At 49.3% G+C, this 22937-nt stretch overlaps 1 protein-coding gene across 2 annotated transcripts in view; it reads left to right on the forward strand.

Annotated features, from left to right (window-relative positions):
• The window catches only part of B3GNTL1 (UDP-GlcNAc:betaGal beta-1,3-N-acetylglucosaminyltransferase like 1), a 118843-nt gene that overhangs the window by 38965 nt on the left and 56941 nt on the right, over positions 1-22937 (forward strand). For both annotated transcript variants that reach the window (XM_079904180.1, XM_079904181.1), the window contains 2 exons: positions 5671-5736; positions 15656-15751. In XM_079904180.1, the coding sequence (XP_079760306.1) occupies positions 5671-5736; positions 15656-15751 (162 nt within the window). The remainder of the gene's footprint in view (positions 1-5670; positions 5737-15655; positions 15752-22937) is intronic.

The raw sequence follows: 22937 nt of genomic DNA on the forward strand, positions 1-22937 counted from the left end.
TTATAGCCACATATTGGTGGTAGATTTCCCCTAATCCTGCGATTTCTGAATTCTAACAATTTTGTTGTGGTGAGAGAACACCCTTTATACGCTTTTAGATCTTTAACTTTTCTGATCCCTGTTCTGTGGTCCAGTATGCAGTCGGTTGTTACTGGGTGGGCGTTCCATAGTTAGATGTCAGCAGGTTGATGTTGTTGGGTGGGTGTCCACAGAGAGAAGTCAGCAGGTTGGTATTGTTGGTTGATGGTGCAGTATTTTGTCAAGTTATTCTGTCCATTCTTGATGGTGGGGTATTGAAGTCTCCAACTCTGATTGTTGAATTGTCTATTTCTCTCTTCAATTCTGTTCATTTTTGTTTCCGTTTTTTCACTGCTGTTAGGTACATGAATATTTATAATCGTTATATCTTTCTGATGGATTGACCATTCTGTCAGTGTTTAATGTCCCTCTTTGTTTCTATTAAAGTTCTTTGTTTTAAAGTCTGTTTTGTGAAATTGAGTTATTTGTAGTGAGGTGGATGGACTTAGAGTCTGTCATACAGAGTGAAGTAAGTCAGAAAGAGAAAAACAAATACCGTATGCTAACACATATATATGGAACCTAAAAAAAAAAAGGTTCTGATGAACCTAGGGACAGGAATAAAGACGCAGATGTAGGGAATGGACTTGAGGACATGGGGAGGGGGGAAGGATAAGCTGGGGTGAAGTGAGAGAGTGGCATTGACATATATACACTACCAAATGGAAAATAGATAGCTAGTGGGAAGCAGCCACATAGCACAGGGAGATCAGCTCGGTGCTTTGTGACCACCTAGAAGGGTGGGATAGAGAGAGAGGGTGGGAGGGAGGCGCAAGAGGGAGGGGATATGGGGATATGTATACATATAGCTGATTCACTTTGTTATATAGCAGAAACTAACACAACATTGTAAAGCAATTATACTCTAATAAAGATGGTAAAAAATAAAATAAAAGTCTGTTTTGCCCCGTATTAGTGTAACTACTTCATCTCCCTTATGGTTATAGTTTGCTTGGTGTATCTTTTTACATCCTTTCACTTTTCAGTGTATTTGTGTCTTTGAACCTGAATTTTGCCTCTTATAAATAGCGTATAAGTAGAACTTGTTTTGTTTTTGTGTTTTTTTTTTAAATTGCAGGTTGACAACTTTTATCTTTGATTAGAATTTTGAATTTGTTCACATATTTAAGTTTTTTACGATTGGATTTATGCCTGCCATTTTGCTATTTATTTTCTATGACATATTATTTTTGTTCCTCTGTTCTTTGTTTACTGCTTCCCTTTTTAAAAAATTAAATAGATATTTTCTAGTGTACTGTTTATAATAAATTATTGATTTTTAACTCTTTTTGAATTATTTTCTTAATGGTTGCTCTGGGAAGTCTTTTATTATCTGTTCTTTCATGTGTTTTTACTTATGTGCCCAGTTATCTTTGTGTACTGGTCGTTGTATTTGAATACTTCTCTGTGGAGTTAATTTGAGGCCTTGAATGGAAGTTCTTTCCCTCAGAGGTTTTCCTTTGCTTCTTCCAGATGCCTGGGAGAACCATCCTGGGACCCTTGTTACCCAGTTTTGAGGCTCCCAGGCCCTGTTAGGCTACGTGTCTCACACACCTCTTACCTTGAGGAGGTAACCTGCCATGGCCTGAGCTAGGAAGTGCTGTCGTTGAATAGCAGTCCCACCCCCACCCCGCCGAGTCTTGAGCAGACACTTGGCTCTGATTTCCATTCCCTGCAGCCTCGCAGGGTTACCAGAACCATCGGTCGGAATTTCAGCTGTTTCTTGTAGATCAGTGAGGACTTGAGGGTACAAGTGGCTTGTTTCCTCTCTCGGCTAATGCTTCTCAGAGACTTGGGCCCAGTAGTTCCCCACAATCTTGTTAACTCTATGTTTAAGACTCTTTCAATATCTTTTACAACTTTCTTAGTTGAACAGAGAAGGATTATTTGTGTGCCATTAGCCTGTCATTTCTGCAAGTGGATTTGGAGGCATTTTGACCTGCCTGTGGGTCCTGCCCTGCCCCGTACAAGCCAAGTAGCAAAGTCACGGGCAGACGACTTCTCTCGAGCTGACTTACTTCCCCTACGTATCTCAGAGTTTGGGAAAACGTAGGCAGGTCACGTATGGGAGTCCCTTGACACCGTGCTCTGGAAATAGGCTCTCAGTGCGTGGGTTGGGTTTGCTCTGTTCTCTTCCCTGTGCTTCAGGATCCTCTGTTTGGAGTGTGGGTCCTGCGGCTGAGGTTTGACCAGGGAATTTCTATCTTTGTCTTCAAATACTATTTGTCTAAATGTCAAGCATAAGAAGACTTAACAAAAACAAAAAAATCAACTTTGCTTTCTTCCACAGAAGATCTTCTTGGCTGTAGACTATTATTTCCTTCATTTGCAAGTGGTCCGTCCTGCCCCTCACCCATCCTGGGCGTTGGTCATCCCTGGGAGTCCACAGACTCGCTCCCTCAGGACCACCCTCCACTCAGAAGCTGCAGAACTCAAAGATGCAGGTTTCTTTTAACTCTGAAATTCTTTGCCTAGATTAGTTTTTCTCTACCCAATATTTTTATGGTCAGAAAGGAAACAGTGTTTCATCTTGAATTAGTGTTATTTTTTATAATACATTAAAATTCTTTTCCCTTGGCTGCCAAGAACATTTCTTACCTGGTTATCATGGTGGAATCCTGCACACTTTAGGCAAATAAATATGGAGGTTTTGAACCCTCCCTCCTGTAGTAAGGATAGTCCATCTGCAGGTACACCTTGGGATCAGGACATGCAGACTCTGGGCTTTTGCAGTTCATGCTTGATGACCCTTTGTATCCATCCTTTAGGCCCCCCTCCTATTTGCATTTCAGATACCAGCTGACTTTTATTAAAACCAGCTCCTGGTATGGGGTACCAGCTGTGAGCACAGTGACCTTGACCAGGGCAGGCCCCTCCCTGGGACGGGCGCTGATAGGCATGGCCTCCGGTGAAAGGTGGTGGGATCACAGCCCACGAGCAGAAACACATCTGGGCTTGTTATTAAAATATCACATCACTTTTCATGTATAATAAAGATCTTTTCATGCTTCCATCTTTCAGCAACTTTTTCCTCTTTCAAAATGGTCTTGGGAGAACAAGGAGCTTATCTATAATCTGCAGAGTCACTGTGCAGCTGAGACAGTCTGTTACTCTGTTACGCTATCACTTTGCAGTGTGTTCGTCCTTGACCTTCTCAGGTGATGGTCAGGGGTGTGTTAAATGTCTTCTGTATTCTCCTCATACTTGCAGATGTTCACTTTATTCAGACACCCAGCAGCAGAGGTGATTCCGGTAAACGAGGTGATGGAAGACTATATTAGAATGTTCTTCAGAGCTAAGACTTTCTGGACAGTTTTGCTTTTTGCGTACGTAGATCCTTGAACTGTAATACTGGACCCTCCATTGATCCTGTGTTCAAATTTTAACCCTGACGTGTAATTGCTATGAGATTTTGGATGAGTTCCGTAGCGATTCCAAACCTTGGTTTCCTTGGCTACAAAATGGGGATAATATTAGCTGCTCTGTCTCCCAACTACAGAAGATTGTGATAAATATCAAAAAAAGAGTGTTGTGTTTTGTAAGTGGTGAGGTGGATTGAAAATACAATTCAGTCCTGAGAAGACGCTTCATTTGTTCTACAAATATTTTTTAAGTCCAGCCAAATACAGGAGCTGAGCTGGTCCACACAAGATGCCCCATCCCAGTGGACATCTTGGTGCCACGGAGTAAGCGTGGGAATTAGAGGCCAGAAGGCTTGTGGTGTGGTTCCTGGGGTGCTTGCCTGGGTTTGGAGGAAGTGGGGCTTGCATGTGTGGTGGTGCCACTGCACAGCATCCCGGAGGAGGTCACGCTGTGAGCAGAGACTAACCCTAACCCTGACCCCGACTGTGGCTTCCTCTACTCTCCCCACTTTCTCTTTGAAATACTGGCCTGGTCCTGTGCAGACTTGTGCACCTTCCCACACGTAACCAGGAGTCGGGACTGGTTTAGGAAACCTCAGAACTTTGTAGGGTTCTGCGTGAGGCCACCAGACACAGGGCCGTTTTTCAAGAGTTTGATCAATAGACCTTCCCTTTCAGGGAAATTTTCCTGCTTTTGTCTCTGCCCTGCTGCCTTGCTATACCCTTTGTGGGAGAGAAATAGGCTAAACTCTAGCATAACTTCTTTTTATCCTCCTCACATCACCCACCCTTTTCTGCTTCAATTTTCCTTGTTTTCCTTTTTAAGATTCCCAGCTGTGGCTGACCAGGCACATGCCTGCAAGCATGTCCCTGATGGGAGCCAGGGAAGGATTCAGGCCTGGAATAGCCGGCTTCTCTGCTCCTGTTCTGACAGCTTCCTCCCTGCATTTCTGTTCCCACCTTCACACCTGCTTCCTGCCTGCTGGGGGTGCTGCTGTGCCTGGAGGGGCCCCTGCCCTGCCTATGCCCCTCCTTCTCCCCCCCTTGCCCCCTCCTTCTCCCCCTACCCCTCCTCCCTTCTCCCTCCTCCCCTCCCCTCCCCTCTCCCTCCTCCCCTCCCCTTCTCCCCATCCCCTCCCCCTCCTCCCCCCTCCTCTTTCAGCACCTCCCTCCCCACCTCCTCACATTAGCCACAGGCTTCCTCTCAGCTTACTTCATCCACAGCTCGTTTGATTAGCACAATGCTCATGAAGCCATTTTGCAGAAATAAGAGATACAAATACAGCTCTTTTAGTTTATCTTATTGCTCAGTTTAAAGATAAATATCCTCCCAATGACATAGTGGGCATATTTGTACAAATAAAACACTGAAATCTTTTTGATTTTTTATCAATTTAAAGCACTTTTTTAAGTTGTGAGATGGAACGTACCTATAGAAAAATACACAGAACATACATGTACACTTTAAAGATTAATTAGGAGGTAAATACATGTGTAACTACGACTCAGTCAGGAAGTACTGCATTGCTAATACCTTAGAGGTACACCCTGACTCCCTCCCCACGAAGTCATCACTATTCTGACTTTGGGATTATAATTTTCTTGCTTTTCTTTATGATAGTTCGTATTAAGTGTATATTTCGTAAACAATCAGGTTAGTTTTGCTTGATTTTGAGTTTTAAATAAACGGAATAATACCATGTATATTCTTTTGTCTTGCCTCTTTCACTGAGCAACTCATTTATGTTGTGTGTAGCTGTTGTTTAATTTCACACTTGAATGGTATTTGACTGTAGAAATGCGCACAATTTATTTATCTGTGCTGGTATCTGTGAACATCGGGCTGTTCCCCGATTTGAATGACGCTGTGGTGAATGTTCTGTACATCTCTTCTGGTACATACGTGTAAGACTTTTTCTGCCCATGTGGTGAAGTTATTAGGTCTTAGGGATCTGAGTCTCCACCTTTCTGGACGTGCCCCACTCTCTTCCCCAGGTCCTCATCCCTGCCAGCCGTGTGAGTTCTGGCCGGAATTCTCCAATTTCCCGCGTGTCCTACACTGCAGCCTGGGTACTCACGTTTCCTGGCCGACTGACAGGGTCATGGACTGCTGGGAAGCATCTGAACTGCCTGTTCTGGTCTCTTGCCTACTTTGCTGTCGGGCTGTCTGTCTTCTTGCTTGTTTGTCAGAGTTGCTTCCAGGGAGTTTAAAATGTGTTCTCTCCTGCAGGACGACGTGATGATGCCTCAGAGGGTGAGGCTGCAACACGCAGCTGCTGTGCGACACCCAACAAGTGTGAGTACGGATGTTTCTGCATGTTTCTGCTGCATAGTTACGCCTTTTGGTAGAACTGCCATTACAGCTTTTTAGATTAAGATTCTTCCTTAGGATAGGAAGAGTCAGTTTGTAATCAGACTGCCCCCTTGGAGAATGATGTGTGCCTGGTGTGTCTGCGCACTCAAGGGTGTTTTCCTTTGAAGGAAAATGTGCTTCTTGTTTTGGGTAGCACTGGTTACTTTCAAATGGGTCCAAAGTATTTTTTTGGTTTGGTTTAGTTTAGTTTGGTTTTATCAGCATTTGAGAAGCTGTGTACCTTGGACGTGAAAACACAGGTTGAGAGCTGTAGGATATATCAGTTAAAAAAAAAAAATTCCATTAGCTACATAACCTCAGACTACGTTCTCATCTTTCGAATGGCTTCCCCTTTGGCCCCCATGAGCCAGGCTCTCCAGGACCCGTCCTCCTTGGCATTCGCTGGGTGAGAGCTCACTTCCCCCCACAGGAGCCCCATTTCAGGGAGCGTCTCCCAGCCACTTGGACCTGGGGGAGCATCTCGGGCCCGTGGATTCCTTGCTCCCGTGTGACTCAGGGTCGGGGGTGGCCCAGGCAGTTGAACCCCAGAGCTGGTGTCTGACCACAGAGCCCACTGCTCAGATCTCTATGCTGAAATTTTAGTAAAAACATCTTTGAATTACTGTGGTGATCACTGGTTTTGAAAGTGGGAAGGAGAAAGGTCTGGAACTGTCTTAAGATACATGGTGTCTGATTGCCTGGGAACAGCCTCCGGGTTTGCTCTCTTCTGCTGCAGTGCCGTGTCCAGCCATGTCCACACACTAAAGCATCTCCAGTGCACATGAGCCCCTGGGATCTGATCCCAGGTGTTGGTGGGACCTGAGACTCTGCATTTCTCGTGGGCTCCTGGGCACTGTGTTCGGGGTCTGACTGCCTGGCCACTGGGCCTTCACGAAGGAAAAAGCCTGTTCATGGCACAGGGCTCAGGGCTCAGAGAGTGGACCCTATGAAACGTGTACTGAGTTAAGACAAAGGCTCAAATATACACTTCCTTCAGATACAATTTCTCAAGGAGTTTGAAGGACGTTTGTTCACCCAAGATGAATTCTTTCTCTTCCAGTAGCCCCTTATTTTGGAGCTGTGAATTTAGCCCGCTGATTTTCTCCTTCTAGGAGATGTAGCCCCTCATGCTCTGTCTCCAGCTGCCAGCCCCCGCACGCCTGACGGTGACTGGGGACTTGGCTGTCATGTAAACAAACCTGTTGTCGTCTTTTCATGGAATAGGTGATGTTTTACAACCTTAAGTTTGATGCTGAGGATTCTTATGCTCAGAATTGTAATTGCCCTTATATTGCTTAAATTTAACCGTTGTTAATGTTAACATGTCCTTGAAACACGCCTGGAAGAAGATAAAAATGGCCGTCGGCTACTTCTTGAGAGGCTTCTTGAGAGCAGCTCCACTGCTGCTCAGGCTGGAGCTTCCAGAGGCTGGATGTGAGGGAGGTTCAGAAGTGCCCAGCCGCCTCTTTATTGAGAAGTGGCCCTTCGCCGAGGTAGCATCATGGGGGCCAGTGCACGCCCTGGGTCTGATGGCGGGGGGCTGGTGTCACCTCACTCACCAGGACTGCTGGAATCCTTGGGCCGGTCCCCTAGGGACCAGAAGGTCAGGAGTGGTAGTAACTAGACCAGCCTTCGGGGAGGGGCCCACAGCCTCTTCTCTGGCCCAACAAGCCAGCACTGCCTACCCCAGCGCCCACCCCCAGTGCCCCCAGGTCCACCCACAGCGTCTCACAGGTCTGCTCCTCGCAGCAGACTCCCCTGCTCACTCACCAGGGCCTGGGGGCTTGTGTGTGTCCTTGCCCTGAATGGGGCTGGGCTGCAGTATCAGTCCCTTTTGGCATTGTGCCAGTGCACCGTGCCAGCCTGCCTGTGAACCTGCTCTATCACTGGGTCCTGGGGACCAGCCCCGTGAGGCCCTGGGTGCAGCTGAAGGAGAGGTCAGAGCCATGGGTGGGTGACCCGTGGAGTGGTCTTCATGGCCGTGAGGCCACTCAAGCTCATGCCTTGGTGGTCTGACAGTACCCAGCTCCTGGTGGGCAGAGTGGCCACGTGGTGCCCTGGCCACGCCACCTTGAATGGCCCACAGCTCCATGTCACAGGGTCCTGGGGTCTGTGCTGTGACGGCCCCGCTGGGGCTGCAGGTCTCCACATCGTCGACTGCCACCAGCTTCCTCCAGGACTCTGCAGCCTCAGGGCCAGATGGCAGGCCCGTGCTTCTTCGGACCCCACTCTTAACTATGGTCAAGGGTGAACAGGACCCCAAGTGGCCCAAGGAGACCGGCCAAGTCCTGTGCCTCTCTCTTCATGGTCCCTCACCTCAGAGGTAGTGTTGCGGTGCCCAGACCTCTGGACCCAAAAGTCTTGCTCATCAGGTGCCACAGGATGTCCTCAACACGGTGGCCAGCACGACAAAAATGTCCAGCGTGCAGACCACTGAGCAATGTGAAGACAGCAGAAAGGGTCCCAGTGCTGACTCGCCGATGCAGCATGTGCGCGGGACGTCTGCTTCTGCAGGGGTGTGTGGGGACCAGCACCCCCTTCCTTCAAGCCTCCAAGGTAGCCCAGTGTCTGCTTTTCCCCCAGGATGTGATGTTGTGTTCGATTTACACTCGAGGCTGGGATGGCCTCCACCTGCCCCTTCTCTTACACTAGCCCCTAATCACACCCCAGGGAACCCGTGTGAGGCTCAGCTGGGTGCTAAGCCTGTGCTTTCTGGTTACACGTTCAGGAACCTGGAAGTGGTCACTGGTGGGACCTGTGTGCCCATGAGCCCAGTTTATTACCTGACTTGTGGACCCTTACTCCAGTGGGCGTGATGGGTCTGGTGTCACCTGGGCCCTGTGTCCAGCCGCCTCACATGATCAGTGTCCCCTCCCGGCCTTAGATCCTGCATCTTCGGTGCATCTCCCCTGCCGTCACAGGTCCATCCTCGTGGGTGGGGCCTCTCCTTCAGCTGGTGGGTCTGAGTCTGAGAACTGGCCCAGATCTGGAAATGGTCAGGGGTGATTTTCACAGTTTCCAAGCACTTAGAATATATTCTACATTGAAAAAAGAATTTTGTCTGAAGAATTTTGTAACAAGTGTATATATTATAGAGAGTGAGATACTTTCAGACACATTGTCCACCTCCGCCCCCTTTTTTGTGTGTGATTGGTTCACATGTGAAGTTACTTTTGGTGGTTCTCCATGTGTAAGTTCAAAGACCTCGAAATCTAGGGATATATAAGGAATTTGGAAAAAATGTAGACAGTGTCAGTTAATCTTAATTAAAACACATTGGTTTATGCCTTTATAAAGTTCTAGGTTACAGCTTTTCTTGCTAACCTTGTATTAAGTGCACTTGATACTCTGCTCCCAGCGCTGGAGCACCTGTGCCCCCTCCGGCATCACAGGTTTGCAGCGAGACCAGGGGTTCGGCACAGTCCTGTTGCACCAGAACAAAATCAGCTTTAGAAGGGTTGTTGCTGTAGTGCCGGGTTTTTTAAAGTCATGACCTACAAAAATCGTGATTTGCAGTTGCTGGTTGGTGGTTTTGTTGATTATATCACATTGTTTGGAAAGAATGAAATGAATGCTAAGTATATGTTTGTCCTTGGTCATTACTTCTTTAAGGCCATTTACAAGAAAGCCATTTAATTATGAGGGTGGCAACTTCCATAAATTGTGCCGCTGCATATTCTCTGCAGAACTTCTGAGATGTTACGTGTCAGGCGTCACCGGTGTAGAATTTCTCCACCCACTTATTGAGCATTTTGGAGCAAGGATCCGCTCTGGGACAGGAGTTGGGTGGGGTCAGGGAAGCCGCTGTGTTTGGTCTGGGCCCCTCCCTGGGGGTTCACCTGCGCCCGGGCAGAGGTGAGAAGCTCTGCATTCTCAGGAGTATGGAGGTGTTGAGGATGACGGTGGGAAGGAGGCAGGGAGCGCCTTGCGGAGGTACAGGGCACCCCAGAGCTTTTCCAGCACACGTGGGTGGGTCCTTCCCCGTGGCCTCAGGACAGGCCGATGGCAGGACTTCCTTATGTCCCCGATGTGAGTCTCCAGGGGGCTCGGGAGGGGTCCTCAGTGACCTGGCCTGGCTCGGAGTCGGCGACAGGCTCATGTCCACCATGCCTGGTGGGAATGCAAAGCGGGAAGCAGGAGCTGTGGACCCGTTTCTGCCTTCAGGTGGCACCAGGGCCATCACCTCATCTCTGCTCAGCGCAGCCTCTTCCTGCCCTGAGTGTAGCTGCTGCGGCCTCTGTCCACTGAGCGGCACTGAATTGGTCAGGCTGAGCGTGTGCCCTGGTAGTGGCACAGGCGCTGCAGAGAGGGCACAGCTGTTTGAGGGGCCGATGAGGGGCTCACGCTGGCACGAGGTTTGGAGGCGGGTGGGTCTGCTGTCAGCATCTAAAGCCCGGTGGATGCTGCGCCACTTCCAGCTCCGTCCTCACCGCACCTTGGAGCGAGCACCGTCTGTGTGCCCAGCGGAGGCTGGGAGAAGTGGGGCGCAGATGGGGGCCTTGCTCAGTCACTCAGGACGGAACCTGGTGCTGGGCCCTGTGGTCCAACTCTGCCTCATAGCACAAGAGATCGGCTGGGGAGGCCCCTGGCCCACGGTGCCCAGGGGTGGGTTTGCAGGTGGTGGTTCTGCGTCCACGGTTGACCCTGATAGAGCCTGGGGGGTGGGACGTGCTGCCGGCCAGGCATGGGTCTCTGGGAATGCTTGGTATTTGGAAGGTGGGCGTGAGGCAGGAGGAGGAGAGGGTGACCGGGGACTGCGGGGAGGCTGCAAGGGCCCTGCTGAAGACGGACCCGGTCCAGAGTAATGTGCTGGAGCAGGATGCCTGGGAGATATGAGCCGATGAGGGCAGCTCATGTCCTACCGTCTGGAGGAGTCTCTCAGGTTAAAAACCACAGGGCTTCCCTGGTGGCGCAGTGGTTGAGAGTCCGCCTGCCGATGCAGGGGATGCGGGTTCGTGCCCCGGTCCGGGAGGATCCCACATGCCGCGGAGCGGCTAGGCCCGTGAGCCATGGCTACTGAGCCTGTGCATCCGGAGCCTGTGCTCCGCAACGGGAGAGGCCACAACAGTGAGAGGCCCATGTACCGCAAAAAAAAAAAAAAAATCACAGCGACAGAACTTGTGTTCCTCCACACCTGCCCCACGTTGATGTGGCCACCACACATGAAAAGCACACATCTGTGCATTTAGGTTTTGTGGAGTGTGGCCTCCACACACCCCAGCCACATCTGACATGTACCGTTCCAGACGCGTAAGCACAGGTGAGCCTCTCAGGAACTAGCAGGTGTTTGAATGGCCCTATTTCCTCGTGGCAATTGTTGTCCAGGTAAGTAGAAGTTGATCGATAAGTAAAGTCATTTTTTCCAAAAGATTTTTGATGACAAGAAGCATTTGGGAGTATGAAATAAGGAAAATTGTTAATCTAACTTAAAATATTAAAACATTGCTTCCATTCCTAAATGTATCCACTTGAAGTATTTTAAGGATTGGGTCCATAAGACAAATAGGAGTTGTTAATGAAATCTAATTTCAATTTATATTTTAGTAATCATTATGCATAAATATAAATTAGGAACTAATTTCATAAGTATGCCTGGGAGATATGAGCCGATGAGGGCAGCTCATAAGCTAATTGATAAAATTATAGCCTTACATTTCTCTTCCCCCCCCCTTTTTTTTTTTTTTCATCTTCAGACCATGGTTCTGAAAGCCCTGCTTAGAGGAACCCTCTAGCAACACTATGAGGATGGTGGGTGGGAAGGGTGGGCTGCCCTCCTCTCAGAATTTGTGTTGCCGGGTCCCAGGTTCATTTTATAACTTCCCTACTTGAGTTTGCTGTGTGGGTGTGCGGTAACGGTTCTCATTTCCATTAAGAACTGAGGTTAGTGAAGTTTAAAAAATTCAGTTTCTGAATAAGATCTTGCAGATGGGTGCCGATCCCAGCCACGTCCAAGCCAAGCTACCCCAGAACGGCACACCTCCTAACACGGCCACACTCTTGTCCCTTCCCTGCCCCGCTGGTTTTCTCTGTTGTCTTTTCTATTTTATTGACTTCTGCTTTTTATTACTTTGTTCCTTCTGCATTGCATGTAATTGGTTTTCATCTCCCGGCTTGGGTTTTGCGTCAAGCCTCTTTCCTCCTGGTTTCCTCTTTCCTACCTTTTGGTTTTGTTTTGTTTTATGATTCCATTTTATCTGTACTATTGCTTTACCAGCTATCCCTCTTTGCTTCATTATTTTTCAGTGGTTGGCCTAGGGTCCGCCTCTTACCCCTCACACGCTACTTGAAATAAGTGGCGCCGTCTCACGGGGAGCGTAAGAAGGTTACAGAGTCACATCGTGCCACTCAGTTTATGCTGTAAACTCCACAGCGTTTGCTTTTATTTTTACCAAAGTCAATTATCTTATAAAGAAGTTGCACATGGAAAAATGTCTTCTGCTTTTACACATCTGTTTACCGTCGTTGCCACTTGTCATTCCTTGGTATAGATCAGGTTGTTTCCTTCTCCCCAGAGAGCTTCCTTCATCTTTTTTTGTACTTTAAGTCTTCTTGTGATGAATAATTTTGGCTTTCGTTTTTCTGAAAAAGTATTTCTTTTGCTTTAATTTTTGCAAATTATAGTACTTGGCTAATGAATTCTAGGTTGAAGTCATTCTTTCTTTAACGATGTCTCTCCCTTGTCTGGTTTCCATTGCTTCTGTGGAGAAGTCTGCTGTCATCCTTATATCCGGTTCTCTGTGTGTAATAGGTGTTTTTCTCTGACTCCTTTTAAGATCTTCTGTTTAATACTGGTTTTCAGCAATTTGATTATTATGTACAAGCATGAGTTGTTTTTTTTTTAAAGGTTGGCTCTGCGGGGGCTTTGTTGAAGTTCTGGGATCTGTGGTTTTATAGCCCACATCAGATTTGGAAAAGTTTTGACCATTATTTCTTCAAGACTTTTTTCAGTCTCCCACTCTTTGGGTTCATTCAGCCTGTGTCTATTGAGCACCGACTGTGTACAAGGTACCGTGCTGGCCTGGTGTCCACAGTGGTCTGGCGTGAGGGCAGGGCAGACAGCACGGGAGAGGAGCTCGGCATCCCACTGCAGGTGCCTCTTTTTATGGTTTGCCTTTGTCTGCCCTGTGGTCCAGGCCAGCATTCTTTTAAAAAATGTTAAGGCAAACAAAATATCCTCACTTTTGTTCTTTGTAGACCAGCACTCACAGTGTTTAAAGCCTCAAAGAACAGCCAGCCCCCAAAGCTCCAGCTTCATTTCGTGTTCACCTAATCCTCCTCCTCCACGTGAGACCCCACCCAGCGTGGTTCACCCTTCATCAGAGGCAGAGAATGGGAGAGGAGGTTTGGGGAGGGGGCTCAGGCACTCACCGTGGAAATAGCACAAGTCAGCTCATGTCCCAGAAAGACCACGTCTGCCGCCCCTCACGGTCTGGCTGGAAGTGTGGCTTTCGGCGCAGGCTGGACTGGGCTGCACTCTGCTGGTCTGCCGCCCCCAGCATCTGTTCATGACGCAGCAGTCATGGGGCCGGGGCCTGGGTGTCTGTATAGAAGTTAAGCCTCTTCTTCATGTTTGGGAATACTTCTGAAACAAGATTTCTATCTCACAGCTTTGATCCACATTTTTGTTTTTTGACTCAAAATCTTTCCTGTTCAGCAATCAAATGCAAGACAGTGTCAACAAGGCCAGAAAACAGATGGAATAGACAGTTTAAAAAAAATACACTTTGGTCAGATCAGGTGTGGTACCTCGCAACTGGGCAAGGTGATCATTCAAGGGCTGTTCTAATTTACAGCTGAATTTTGTATGTGTTTTTAGGAGAAATATATGAAAAGTTCACACATAGAATTCAGCAGTATGTAAAAAGATACAGACCTATGGCCAAGTGTGTTTTATCCCAATCAGGAAGTGGATGAAAGACATGAAAGACGCTTCCCTGGAAAGTCAGGCAGATGAGAAATTAGCCCCTGGAAGGAGATTCAACCTTTTGAGCCACCGGGGGTGCATATTACCACCACGACAAGGTACCACACACACACCTGTCGGAAAAGCCAGAATAAAACACATGGCAAGGACGCAGGGAGACTGGTCACACTCGCTGCCGTGGGGATGGAAGGGGTGCAGCTGCTCGGGGAAACAGCAGTTTCTTTAAAAATTAAACATGAAACTACCATACGACCCACAGTCACGCTCCTGGGTGTTTATCCCAGAGAAACGAAGACTTAACATTCACACAAAAACCCCTGTGTGAAGTGCAGCAGACTAGTAGTAATAGCTTCAAACTGGAAACAGCCCAGGTGTCCTGTAGAGGGTTGAGCTGTGGAGTATTTTTCAGCCAAAAAAGGAACAAATCTCCAGGGAATCACCGAGTGAAAAAAGCCAATCTTGAAAGGCAACACACAGTGTGATTGCATTTATGCAATGTTCTTGAAAAGACAGAACTACAGCACTGCAGTAGCAGGTTCACGGCTGTGAGCTGGGTGGGGGGGGAGGCGCAGCTATAAAGGCACCACGAGGGGTCCCTGTGGCCGTGGAAACGCCCAGGGTCCCTCAGCCCAGTGGAGGCCACATGTTGGCTTTTCAAGATGTTACCATTAGAGGAAACTGTGTAAAGTCTACATGGGATCTCTGTGTATTGTTTGTTAACACTACATGGGAATCTACCATTTCTCAAAAAAAAAAAAGCTTAATTTAAAAAAAACACAACAAAAAAGGACCTACTGTATAGCACAGGGAACTCTACTCAATATTCTGTAATAACCTATATGGGAAAAGAATCTAAAAGAGAATGGATACATGTATATGTATAACTGAATCACTAAAAACAAAACAAAAAAAACCACACAACAAAATTCAAGCAAAGCAAGCAAAAACCTTCTCAAAACTCTTCAGTAGCATAACTGCATTAATATAAATTAGTCATCGTGTGTACGTGCTGTGTATATTAGAGCAAGATTTAAGAAACTCGAATATTGTGGGGTGACTTTTAATAGTTTCTCAGTAAGGTGACTTGGGCAGTGATGTAGGTTTGCCGACCACTCTGACCTTCCTCACCGTGTTCCTCGGCGGTCAGGGAGGTGGAGAAGGCACAGCCAGGGGATTAGAGGTTAGTGTCGTTTCCCCGAGGCCAGCCAGCCTCTGAGAGCCTTACAGGACCCTCACCAAGGGGCAGGCTCTCTGCTGCCACGGGCACCCCGGCTGCCCTCCCCCAGCCAGAAAGGAGGAGAAAGGCCCCCTCCTGCTGCTGTGAGGGGTCCCTCCCTCAGAAACCAGCCCATTCTCTGCCTCTGAGCCCTGGGGCTGCTGGTGTCTGAGCATCAGGACCCCTGATATCTGCGGCAGGAACCAGCCTCTCTCCAAACCTGCCTCACCGACCAAAGGGCCGGACCTTTTTACCTCTGAGCAGTCTTAGAGATGTGTAAACGCGCTGCAAGCAGATACCCCAGCAGAACGTGCAGGGGGGCTTCCCTAGGTGCTGGGGCACTGTCAGACAGCAGGACAGGCCTGCTGGGAGTCAGCGTGCAGAGCTGGGTATGCGGAGAGGGGATCGTGTCCATGGCCAGGAGGAGGCAGGGCCGGGTTCCAGGACCAAGGGCGGAAGGAGGTGGTGATGCAGGGTACGGAAGAGGACTTAGAGGGCAGCTAGCGCAGATTCTTCCTGGGATGGGGTGTGCCCGTCTGGTGGCGTTGTGGGGCGGGGGGCTGCTGTGGCAGCCTAGACAGAGGGAGGCGGCCAGGGAAGTGAGCTCTTAGGGCTGTGACTCTTGTTTATTTAGAGGCTGGAAGGAGAAAGTTATTGGGAAACAGGCTGTTCCAGCGGCTGCAGCGGATTTATTTTAAGTCCTATCTGTTATTGTTTCACAGATCATCGGTTGCCAAGTGAGGAGGGAGCCCCCCAACTCCACCGAGCGATACACGCGGTGGATCAACCATCTGGCGCCCGACCAGCTGCTCACCCAGGTACGCCTGCCGCCTGCAGTTGGCCCCAGCATCCCCGAGGGGCTTTTCATGCCCTTAGCACCTGTGTCTGCCAGCCTCCTGGGCGCAAGGCACAGTCCAGGTAGGCGCTCCCTGGAGAAGGGGGACAGCGTTTCAGAGGAGCCCGGCCTGGGGCGGAGCCAGAGCCAGAGGGCAGGTGTGCAGGGCACCCCCAGGCCAGCCGCGTAGGCTGAGGCGGACGGATCCAGAGGGCAGGAGGCCAGGGCTCGGGCAGCGCTGAGCTGCTGCAGGGGTGAGGTGTCCAGGAAAGGCCTGAGTGTCTGGCGGGGCGGGGCCGTCCCCGAGCAGGGCAGCTGGAGGGGGGCCGGGTCTGGGGGAATGAGCTGAGATGCACTGTCTGGGTGGAGCTAGTCAGCAGACGTCAGGAGCCCTCGGAGCTAGAAGAGGGCGTGGGCTGAAATCAGACTAGAAGCCACCAGGAGCGGGTCCACGGCCTGGAGGAGGAGGCCAGGAAGAGGTTCTCGGTCTCAGCTGTGGGGTTCCGAAATCATGGGACTTCGGGTGGGTCCACGACCGTGTGTTGATGAGGTGTTGAGTGAGGACAAGAACCAAAGATCCTCTCTTCATCCACCTTTGAAAACCAGCCACTGCCTCAGCGTGCCAGCAGCCGCTTAATGCTCCGTAGCAAATCACCCCCAAACAGCCTTAAAACAGCCCCGGCTCTTGGGGGTGGGCCCAGGCCTGCTGCATTTGCCTCTTGGCCCAGCCCTGGTGCCCCGCCGCCGGCAGATGCTCCAGACTCTTCCTCCTGCTGGACGAGCTGCTCCCAGGACTCACCCCGCCCCCCACCCACCCAAGACCGGAGAAATGTGCTCCTCAGGGTGGGGGCCCCAGTCAGAGGGGGAGGAGTGGGGAGCAGCCCCCCAAAGCCCACCAGGAAGTAGCTCTAGAAGGCCTGGAAACATTCTCCCCCCAGTGAGGTGCTGGGGTCTGTCCCACGTTGCGATTTCCTGTGATCCTGCCATGTAATGAAGTGCTTTTTTCTAAACTCTGAATTTTGAAAACTGAAATCTTGGTATAATGGAATGATTAATAGTGATAATCAGCGTCTGAAATTAGAGCTGCTTGTGACCATGGCATCAGGTGTTCTGTTCACTGAACTCAAAGTGACTCAGAAGAAACCCTGAGAGTTTCCTTTTGTGGGGCTGTTTCGCATGCTTCTTTGGATAATCCAAGATTATTTACCCTTTCCTCTTCAGTGTTGGGTTTGCCAGTTGCTTCTGTTATCAAAATGACTTCACCAGCTTTTAAGTTCTATGCCGTTCAGGCTGGTCCACACACAGAAAAAGCACTTTTGCATTTGGATTTACTTTTCCCATTTTGAGATGAATATTCCAGTAATGGCCTAATAGCTACAGGTGGTGCACTAATAACAGGTAATAATAATAGGGGCACTAGTAACGAGTGAGGGCAGTGAGGGCACTGGGGAGGCTCAGTCACTGCTGCTCCCCCAGCCGTGAGGAAAGGAGAAGGGCCGGTGTATGTGGCCCACGTGGCCTCCTTGGAGCTGGCAGGGTCTCTGCTGTTGGTGCGGGAGCTCACGGGTTGATGTTGACAGTCATGCGGGATGGTTGCAGCTCTGTCCCGTCTGCACCAAGCGGCCCTGGATCACCGACAGCCACTGAGCGTCGGGTTGCTGCAGAGCTGTCGGGAGGGTGTCCTTCCGCGCGGCGGGGCATACGAGCTGGTGGAGCTGTGAGTCCACAACAGCTTCAGGCCTCTGAGCAGAAGGGAGTCTTCTCTCCAGGTTGTGAAGGTACCTGAAGGAGAAGCCTTCGACCTTAGCATCCCGAGTTGGGAAGAGGGCCGAGGGCTCTGGGTACACAAGCTCTGGGTACCCCTTGCATCTCAGTTGGCATTTGGATATGAGTGTGCAAACCATCATTGGCGCATGGAGAATAAGCACTGGGTCTGTGACTCCTGTCGCCATCCCTCTCCTGGTCCTTCCCTCTGTGGAGCAGGTCCAAGCCGCGGGTCACGGCTCTGGGATGTACCACCTGTTTACAGATGTCCTCCCAGGACATGCACTGATGGTTTCAGAACAAAGAATCACAGCCGCCTCAGTGAAGAGCTAGTAAGAGCTTTCATATCCTAACTGGGAAATTAAAATGTCCCACTGAGTGTGAATCCCCTGGCCTGCGGTCAGCCCTGGATCCCCCTCAGATGCACAGCTCTGCACCTGCAAGGGGGCTCTGGAAACGCTCACCTCAGTCCCAAGTATTAGAGGGTCTGTGAGTAAGTGTAGAGGTGGCTGCGTGAGAGAAACTGCTGAGCTGGCTTCTGCCATGTGCTGGATTTTCTGGGAGAACGTGAGTCACACAGAAACTGTGTGACTGAACACTGAGGGTATAATTTACATGCAGCACATTCTCAGCCAGAAATACAGGTTCTGAGCCGAGGGCAGACTTAACTGTTTACTGTTAAGCATCATAGAAATAATTAAGGTAGGGTCTTCCTAAACAGTGTTTTTCTTTAGCAAGTCAGGGGAAATTAAAGTATAAAGTTTCTCAAAATAAAGTGAAAGAAGATATCTCTTATTTAAGCCATTTCTCAACTGTTACAGTCACAGAAATCACCAGCAGTCTGTGGGGTCTTTGTTCATAGTCTAAATTGAGTCACATTTGTGAGGTGGAGAGCAGCGTAATTTGGTTTGATATTTGTGTGTCTACTTGAATGTCTGATTAGATACCCACCATGCACAAAGTTGAATCAGAGTACTATAAAATTAACACTCTGCTAATTCCAAATAAACCAAGAGGTGGAAAGTTGTCTGGACAAATGGCCTGGAGCCTGTGCCAGCCTGAAAATGCACCTGTTTTAGGCAGTGCCCACTTTACACCTTCAGCGAGGGGCTGTTCCCAAGGGACCTGAATCTCTTGGATGGGGATGGGGGGCAAGGGGAGGCAAGGCCAGGACCCATCCCCGCCTCAGAGGCTGCCCCTGGGGGATCCCGGCAGCTCCAAGGAGGGGTTGGGGGCCCTGGCAGCCTGCATGGGTAGCTGGGTCCTTAACGAGGCCAATGAGCCCAGCCCTGGCTCCCTGGAGTATGTGCTCAGGTTCACAGCGGAAGGAAGACAGCAGGAGTGGGTGAGGCGCCCCCTTCAGCCCAGCCCCCCTGGTCCTTGCCCTCCACGCCTGCTCCCAGCTGCCCTTGCACCTCTCTCCAGGATCCGTGCTTCCCTGGTGTCTTAGCCTGCTCAGGCTGCCATAACAAATGCAATAGACAGCTGTTTCTCGCAGTCTGGGGGCTGGAAGTTCTAGATCAAGGTGCCAGCAGGTGGTTCCTCCTGAGGCCTCTCTCTTGGGCGAGTAGACGGTCGTCTCCACCCCGAGTCGTCACAGGGCCTTTCCTCTATGGCTCACTCCCGGTGACTCGTGGATCATGGCTCCACCCATGACCTCATTTAACCTTAAAACCTCTTTAAAGGCTTCATCTCCAAATGCAGTCGCCTGGGGGGTTAGGGCTGCAGTGGGCTTTGGGGGACACAATTCGGCCCATAGCGTTTGGACACCCTCTTTGGCTCCTCCACAGCCCCTGGTGGTCCCCCCTGGTCTGTGTCCCCTGCCCCTGGGCCCACAGGACACAGTGGTATGTGGACAGGGCTGCAGCGAAGAGAACAGCCCCCCTTCCTGTACAGCCTCTCCTTCGTGGCCCCGTGCGTTCCACAGGGAGGGTGTCACCCAGCTTTCATCTGCCCGCAGCGTCTGAACAGCTTGGCATGAACGTAAATGGGAAAAATGTGCAACCCACCTGCCAGCACTAATGCACAAACTCTCATTTTATCCAGTATCCAAGGACTCTAGACTAGCAAAATTTCTAGATAATTAAAGTTTACCTCTGTAAGTACAGACTCTTTACCTAAACCAGCACTCCCCAAACTTGTTTGATCATAAAATAGCTCAAAAACTTGAAAACAATGCAGATCCCTCATCTACTCCCATAGTGTAGAGTTAGTGGCTCTGATTTAGTGGCTCTGGAAATGTGCATTTTTAACACGTGCCTGAATATTTTTGATGAAACTCTTTGAGAATGTTATTCCTGCCTCTAATCTGGAGGCCAGGCTCCTGGTACCTGCACAGAGAAACTGCTTCCCCACTGGATCGTAGAGTCATTTTACAAAGCCTAACCAATTAAAAATTGTGTATTTTGAAATAACTCCAGACTCACATAGAAGTTGCAAAAATAGTAGAGTTCCTGTGTGCCCTTCACCCAGCCCCCCATTCGTAACATACCCACAGTATGATGTTCAAACCAGAAGATGCACACTGGTACAACCCTGCTCGGAGTTCACGCATTCTTGTTGGGGAGGGGTGGGGGGTTTATGGAATTTCATCACGCGTCTGCATCAGCACAGCCCCTGCCACAATCAGGATATTGGGACTATCCTGCACCCCAAGGAAACTGCTTGCTAGTCACACTTTGTTCTGCCCCTGCCCCTGCCCCTGGCAACAACTTCTCTGTCCCCTTCGCTGGAGTTTTGTCATTTGAGGCAGTTATGTCAGTGGACCCATGCCTTTTTCATTCCGCATTGTGCCCTTGAGATGACAGTTTGTTCCTCCTGTTGCCGAGAGAGTCCAGTTGCAGGGATGCGCCCGTCATTGTGGGGCTGTGACAAGTAGGGCCGCTGAGACCCTGATGGACAGGCTTCACTTCCTGGGATGAGCACCGGGTTTGGGACTGTGCATCTGTGTTCAAGTTGAAGTCCACGCGAGGCTCCCGGAGTGGCCGCGCCATTTCCCCTCTCGGCACTTGGTGGTGTCAGATTTTTCATGCCAGTCGTTCCGTGGTGTCTCATCACTGCTCTGCCTTGCATTTTCCTAACGGCAGTTTCTTATGTGCTTATTCACCATCCACTAAGCGTATGTTCTGATCTTTTGCCCATTTTCTTATTGGATTGTTTGTTTTCTTGCTATCGAGTTTGAGTCTCCTTTTGGACAGAAGTCCCTTGTTAGGTGTGTTTGCAAGTCTTTTCTCCTTATCTATGGCTTTTCTTTCATCTACTTAACAAGAGTCTTTCACAGAACCAAAGTTTTTAATTTTGGCGAAGTCCAACTCATCTATTTTTTAAATAGATTGTGCTCTGGGTATCAATGTCTAAGGATGCTTTATGTAACTATAGGTCACAAAGATTTTCTCCTAAAGTTTTATAGTTTTACGTTTTACATGTAGAGCTATGATTCATTTTAAGTTGATTTTTGCATAAGGAGCGAGGTTGGGATCAAGGCTCTTTTTCTTTCTTTCTTCCTTTCTTTTGCTTACAAATGTCCAAGTGTTTTCACACCATTTTTGGTGAGAATACTACCTTCCTTTATTGGCCTTTGTCAAAAATCAGTCAGCCGTGCTCGTGTGGGTGTGTTTCTGGGCCATTCTGTTGCATTGATCTGTGTGTCACTCCGTGGCTACACTCTCCTGGTCACTGTAGCTGTGGAGGAAGTTTGAAATCAGTTAATGTGGTTCCTCCAACTTCATTCTTCTTTTTCAAAGTTATTTTTGCTATTCTAGTTCCTTTGCCTTTTCAAATACTGAGCAGTTCTTCAGTTCTGAGCAGGCACTGACCGGGTGTCCTAAAAAACTCAGTTCTGACTCCACGTGCCTGGAGACAGCGTCAGATCCCACAGATTAAGGGCTCAGTCCTACAAGACTGCCTCACTTCAGCCCAATCACAAGTCCAGGTCGTCACCTGTGCTTCCACCTGACTGGCTATAAATCAGGGTTCCCACGACCCCCTCCTCTGTCAATTAATTTGCTTGAGCCATTCACAGAACTCAGAGGAACATTCACGTATGTTTACAGTTTACTGTCGTGGATATGATGAAGAATACAGGTGAACAGGTACGTAGAGTGGGGTCCAGAAGTGTCCTGAGAACAAGAGCTTCTGTCCCCAAAGAACATGAAGATCCACCCACATTTCATGGATGCTGGCCTCTGGGCGGGGACCTTGCCTGTGTCACCCCCGTCACCCCTACCTGACCACCATGACTTTCTGGGACGGTGGTCCTCCTTCATTCTGTTGTCCAGCCTGAGGCAGGTTCTGCTCGGGTCTAGCTCTAACCTGGATTCACACTGAGAAGGGGCCCCTGAGAAACTGGTGCCCAGCTCTTGCTGATTTGACACAGCACAGTCCAGCATAGTGAGATTTCTTTTTACGTGGAGGAGAGTAAATTAGCTAAGGATAATTCGGAAAAATTTGCTAGAACCAAAGATGTGGGCTGCCAGATGAAAAGGGCCCTCGGGTATCTTGCCCAGGGTACGAGAGAAGACCCTGCCCAGGATTTAAAGCCCTTGGGCAGTTCAGAGAGAACAGCAGGAACAAATGTGGTCTTGGATTTCTCAGCAATTGCAGTGGAACCCGTAAGACACTGGGAAACAAGTTTCAAAATTCTCACAGATATGGTTTTGAATGTTGAATTCTATGCCTAACGAAATTGTCAATCGTGTGAAAATATAACAAGGACTTTTTCATATAAGGATTCAAAATATTTGTCTCTTACAAAAGCTTTCTCAGAAATTTACTGGAAGACATTCCATCAAATTAAGAAGCAAATTGAAGAGGAGGAAGATATGAGATCTAGGAAGCAGGTCTCCAACCTGGGAGGAAGGCCAGAAGCAGCCCACGAAGGAGTGGGGAGATAGAATAAGTGCTTTACACACAAGGAGCACAGGCCTCCTCTTTCTTCAATTATAGAAACACTCAATTAGGGAGCAAGGAAAACAACGGAGAGGCCTTTGTGTACAATGGGATGTGACAGGGGCGACCGCACTCAACCAGCTCCTAGCGCTTGAATGAAGCCGCAACAGCAAAGGAGCAGAAAGGCACCAAGAAGAGCAGAGAAATTGAAGCTCACATCAGTTGAGACAGAGGAAGTTCTGGGCAGATAACCTCTCAAAATGAGAAGACAGAGAAGTGCAGCAGCGGGAAATACCAGACGCTCATGTTTTTATTCTAATCCAGTACCTGCGACATCCCGATGGCCCTGACTTCCCGACTGCGTGCTTCGTCCCCTTGTCCCCGTCTCCCGAGGCCACTGGGCTCGCCCTGGGTACCGAGAGGGTCATGTCCGGCCCGGCTGAAGGACACTCGTGTGTGTGTTTGATGTTCTAGTTGTCCACGGAGGGGACCAAGCCACACTTTACTCTGGTCACCCC

The sequence above is a fragment of the Stenella coeruleoalba genome (genome assembly GCF_951394435.1).
Source record: "Stenella coeruleoalba genome assembly, chromosome: 19".
NCBI lineage: Eukaryota > Metazoa > Chordata > Mammalia > Artiodactyla > Delphinidae > Stenella > Stenella coeruleoalba.